Source organism: Merops nubicus, unplaced genomic scaffold (assembly GCF_000691845.1).
Source record: "Merops nubicus isolate BGI_N331 unplaced genomic scaffold, ASM69184v1 scaffold18870, whole genome shotgun sequence".
NCBI lineage: Eukaryota > Metazoa > Chordata > Aves > Coraciiformes > Meropidae > Merops > Merops nubicus.
Genome location: NW_008585049.1, coordinates 21,373 through 27,004, shown reverse-complemented (window position 1 = coordinate 27,004; position 5,632 = coordinate 21,373). Strand labels below are relative to the sequence as shown.

The window sequence follows — 5,632 nt, the reverse complement described above, 5'->3', positions numbered from 1 at the left end:
CCTGCTATATAGGCTACCTGGGGCACTGACAAAATCACTGTATTTCTTGGAGAAAAATACTGATTTTGAAAAACTGAATATGTTGTTCTAACCCATGATATTGGCTCTGTATTTCTGCATATACAAAAATATATTTATACTTGTACTATTTATCTAGTTGCTTTTCCACACTAGATTGAGGCATACAGACAAAGTGAGCTTGAGCATTTTAGTACTACACAAATATATGATTTTATATATTTAAAGGTTTATTGAAGTACAAACCCACTCAATTCTTGAACGTGGTCAAAAGGGCATCACAGCATTTCAGAGATGAGTAAAGATATTTCCATGTCTAAATGGAATTTTGGAACGGTATAGTCTAGTAAAGGTAGAAAGTGTTTATGCTTGTGTTTCCAGTTCTTGACTGCAGTAAAAAGAATAGCTGACAATAGATATTTTCTCAGACAAAGGCTGCCTCTTTGCTATCGCTGTGAACTAGGAAGAATTTTAGATACTGTGTTTTGTGAGCTTTCCCTATAAATTTAGCACGGTGAGTTTCCCGCTCAAGATTGTACCCTAAGGCTTCAGCTTCATATGCTTATTCAAATTTGCCAGCCTCCATGTAACGGTTAGTCAGCAGCACTACTTTGGTACTTGTCCTTTGCTCTCAGGAAAGCAAAGTGCTTTGTGTCTGTCAGTCATTCAGGTTCACTTTATACGCTACAGGAATTCAGGATGAAAAAAAAGTTTTAGCCTAGAAAAGCAGAGGATTTTTGTAATTGAATTGGAAGCAGAAAAGAAATTGCAAGTATAAGTATACCTGATATTAGTCTCCTGTCAGAGCTGTTATTTAAGTGTTCTCAGATAAATGCAATAGCTAAGAGTCAAGCCCAAAGAACTCTAATCTCTAGAATGCTGTCATTTAGATTAAGACCAAATTCAAGATCACTTTTGTCCCCCGTTACTGAGATTCTACTAAAATTATTTAGATCTATAAAGTAGCTCTTTGGAAACTGCACTCTTTTTTCCTTTCCTCACTTCCCTTCCTTCCCTGTGAAATTAAGGAAATTTATTGTATCTAAATATCTGACTGGTTCTAGATGCTTTGGAGAAAGCAAGGGAAACATTGTTCAAGATTCTGTCCTGGAATCTATAAGGCTTTTCTGACATACTCATTTCTCACAGGATGTGAACCCTTCTCAAGAAATGCATCAAATTGCCTTCCCTGTGGCTTCTTTTCTGAGGCAGCACTGACTTGTATTAGGAAGATTTTTTTGGGTTCATAAAAATTCACAACTTGCACGTTGTGTCCCACATTATCAGTGTAATGTTGGAACAATCTCACAATTCAAGACAGATTGAGTGAGCTTTTTTCTTTTTATTTGCATCTTTTTTTAGCTCCGGAGACATACTTCTGGCTCCTCAGGGATGGTGTCAGCTAATCTACATTCCTATCAAAAGAGGTCTTTGTTGGAAATACCTGACAGTGGGCTGGGTGAGGAACAGAGTGCAAGCATCTCTCCCTCTAATGGACTAGATAGAACAACAACCACACTATACAATCATTTCACATCAAAGAATGATGAAAACAGGTAAACTGAATAATCATAGAGTATTTATGAACTTTGTATTAGATTGGTACAAGTCTCTGCCTTAAGAAAAAAAAATTGAAATTTGTATATACACAGAAGTCTTTGTGACTACTTTATTCCTTCCTTGTGGTTTTGGTTACTTTTAGTTGTCTTGATGGGTAGGTCTCTATCTTCTGCACTATCTTTAAATCTTCCCCTCTATGTGCACAAGCAAATTGTAGCTGCATCCAAAGTACTGAAACAGTGATTATCAGTGTATGACAGTTACTGATAACTAAACTATTGGTTTAAAACCAGTGTGGTTTATTGCAGTAAAAGAAGTGTTTGAGTACGTATGTGGTCATTTTGGGGAGGTTTATGTATCACCAGTGTTTGTATGTTCTGTATCTTTCAGATCATTTGAAGGTACGCTGTACAAAAGAGGAGCTTTACTTAAAGGTTGGAAACCTCGCTGGTTTGTGCTGGATGTGACAAAACACCAGGTAAAACCTTTTCAGATAATGGATTTTTTTAAAACTACTCTTTTGCTGTGCTTTTTTTACTGGGTTTGTAGAGACTGATTTTACAGAAAATACTAATAAAGATTATTTTCAGGTGTGACATGTGTTACATCATTATCAACCATATATCTGTTTATCTTCTGTATCTTGTAGCTGATACAGCATTCTGAATGGACAGAGGTTTTTTAGAATTTTGTTTTTGTTTAAAACCGTGATAACTGTTTAGCATATAATCATAAAAGACTTCTTGGACTGGAAGGCATGCATTATTGTTTGCACACAAACATTGTTTCCCTGCTTCATACTTCAGGAAGAAAAAGCCAGGTAGTGCCTGGGCATTTTCTGGGCATTGTGGCATGCAAGTAATACAAGCAATTTTTTAAAGCACTGTTAAGTTTACAGTGGAATTAAACAAGTAAGTGGTGAGCATAATTTGCCATTTAATGTGACCTCTTTAGTTTCCAGAACTAAAAACTGTTTCTGAACTAGAGAGTGAAGAACTTAGAAGGTATTTCCTATACAGTATAATTTGGATGCTGAGAACTAATATGGTAACTGATAGCGGGTTTTATCCAGGTATTCATGCTGAAGCTGTGTGCTTCAACAGGGTCTAACTTACAGCCTCTCTGTTCCTCAAGCACTTTGCAATGAGCACTTTTCTTTGCAAATAAAAGGGTATTATGTACTCAGGAAAATTATCATCTTAATTGCTTCACTTCATTTACCTCACTGGACCTTTTAGTGTTTTTCTGTAACATGTATTTGAGAAAGCTGACCTGGTATGTTTGTATGGAAGTATTTTCAAATATGGAGAACAGGATCACATTAGTTTGAATTTTTAAAGTTACTTAAAATGAGTTAATATTTCATTTCAAATATGTATTCCTAGAAGTCCTGAAACGCCAAGTTCCCGGTTGAATAATAATTTCAGGTGCTATATCCAAGAGTATTTTTGATTAGTCATAGTGATGTAAATATAGTAGTAAAATTATCCATAAATATTCTGACAAATCACTGTACAGCAAGGAGAACTAAAATCAGAGGAGTTCAGTTGTTCTAAACATTTTACCCAAATTACAACATATGCCGGAATTCAGCAGTGGCAATTTGTGGTCTCACATACTTTAAATAATGTTGGAGCATTAGGCAGTAATCTTCATTGAGCCAAATATTCCACACAGTGTGGGTTTTAACCTCTCAGACTCCTGCATGCTTTTGGTTTAAAATAAATTGTAGTCAGTGCACTTTAAAAATATGTAATATAGATAAAGACAGCCATCTTCTAAAATGCTAATTGAGGATTTCTAGGTTACTGTGGTAAAACACCAGCAAATGTGCTGATTATAATTATTCGTCCTGATCTACAGGAGAAAAGGTTCGTTTTGCAGAAGACAAAAAATACTTTTACATTTTTTGTATAACCAAATATCCTCCTGAGTATCATAGATGTAGGAGCAATGCAGATCAATCTTAGTTGGTATTCCGTTGTTTCACCTTTGCTGTGAAGGTTGGCTTTACTATTTTGCGTTGTTTTATGGGATTTTAAAAATTATTTATTTTTAAGCAAGTGTCAGATTTTCTCTTCTGGAATTTGTTTGTGCATTGAAACTCAATTTACAGAGTGGTTAACATTCATATCAAAGTATCTTTGCAAGGAGGAAAAAAAAAATAGCAGACTTCATTCAACCACTAAGTGCAGTACAGGAAAATGTGAGTTTTCTATGTAGTTTATAATTATCTAAAATTATACTTAATTTTTCGCTGATTATTTTAAATTCTTGAAGTATAGAGAATAAGCGTTCTAATAACTCCTTGGTGGAGTAAAGCTTTTGTGTTAGTTTCAATGTAATGAACACTGAAGAGGTGGTTTCTACAAGAAAAACTGGTAAGGAATGCCAAATCCTAAACACCAGGTTCTGCTTTTCTTCACATGTCCTCTGCCCAGAAGCAATGCATGACTATTTGAAGCTTCTTTGCTTTGAAACTCTGGTGACAAAATGCTCCTCCCCCAACTCCATGTCTGCCCAGGAGTATGGGTGGTGGAGACTTTGCTGTTACCCAGAGATGTCAAATAGAGAACTGGCCAGTTAAGGGCTATCCCTAGTCCCACCCTATGGATTTTGTCACTTGTGTCATAGAAGTTTCCTGTACCTGATATCCTCAATTCCTAATAATATTTGTACCTCCCACTCTTACCACTCCATGCCCCCAAGCTGTATCCAGGAAAAGGGAATAAGAAGTGGAAGATCCATATAAATAGCATGTTTTGATTTTTTTTTTCTCATTTGGTCTAGCTGCGATACTATGATTCTGGCGAGGATACAAGCTGTAAGGGACATATAGACCTTGCAGAAGTAGAAACTGTGATTCCTGCTTCTCCAACAATTGGAGCCCCAAAACATGCAAGTGAAAAAGCATTTTTTGACGTAAGTATATCTGATCTTTAACTGATCTTTATGTGAAACTTTCTTTTCTCGTGTTTAACCTACTATTTTCAGTCCTGCTGCAAGGTGTGAGCTGGGAAGGAGCTGTCATGCCAACTCAAGACAAAGTTTTTACACAGCTGGGATCTAGCCCTCACACTCAACAGCAGAAGTTCAAAAAATGTTACATTCAGAGTCAGTTAGTACGTGGAGTGTTATAATTTAAAGTTTGCAAGTTTCTTTTCTGTTTAGTGTGTTGACTTGTCTGTCTTCATGTTCTTATTTTTCCCTTGCAGTTGAAGACAAATAAACGTGTATATAATTTTTGTGCCCAGGATGCACAGAGTGCTCAACAGTGGATGGATAGGATCCAGAGTTGCATTTCAGATGCTTAGAAAGGAAAGACGTTCCATAATAAAGACAAGTTTAAAGCACCTCTTCCTGTATGAAGCTAAGTTCTGAAATGTTACTGAAAGACAACCAGCCTTCCTTACATTTCAGCCATAAAAGCTCATAATATGCTAAATTTCCTTTTCTGTTTCATAACCACTGTAACTGCTTTTTTTTTCTGCAGGGACAACTTTGAAAAATAATAATCCATTTATCCCTATTGTCCACTTTTTTCAGTGCAGTTCCTAGCTATAAAAGGGGGATGCATTTGCACTGCCATCTAAATCCTGGGTTTCTCATTTCAGAGCTATTCTGATAAGAAACCTGTCCAAAGGAAATTGTGGACATTTTCCCTCCAGTGGGAAGTGTATTTTGACTTTATTTGTACTTTTAAGCAGAATGTTCTTCTTTCCAAGATAATCATGAATAAGAGGGAGCATGTCTACAATTCCTTAACAATAAATAAATAAATTATGCTTCTGAGTCCAGTAACATATATATATATCAGATTGCCAATGTTCATAGACCATTGATATTTTTAAAGACCAAAAAGTGCAATTGCCTGATACCAGACTTTCAAGTGTCTTCTCAGTGTGCAAGTTATTCCCTACTCTTGTGCTCTGCTGAGTGCTTCTGCAATGTTGTAACAGAATTTCAAATTCTAGGGATTATCTGAAGTTTATAGCACTTTTATTTTAGATTCTGTTAGCAATTACAATGGGATAAATGAAAGGAAACTGGCTGA

At 35.9% G+C, this 5,632-nt stretch overlaps 1 protein-coding gene across 1 annotated transcript in view; it reads left to right on the top strand.

Moving 5' to 3' along the window:
• Positions 1-5,340, top strand: part of LOC103778778 (myotubularin-related protein 13-like) — a gene marked incomplete at its 5' end in the record, with an annotated part of 14,167 nt that extends 8,827 nt beyond the window's left edge. Inside the window, 4 exons of the mRNA XM_008946393.1 lie at positions 1,381-1,574; positions 1,969-2,056; positions 4,369-4,500; positions 4,794-5,340. Coding sequence (XP_008944641.1) covers positions 1,381-1,574; positions 1,969-2,056; positions 4,369-4,500; positions 4,794-4,892 — 513 coding nt within the window. The remainder of the gene's footprint in view (positions 1-1,380; positions 1,575-1,968; positions 2,057-4,368; positions 4,501-4,793) is intronic.
• Positions 5,341-5,632: the final 292 nt, after the last annotated feature.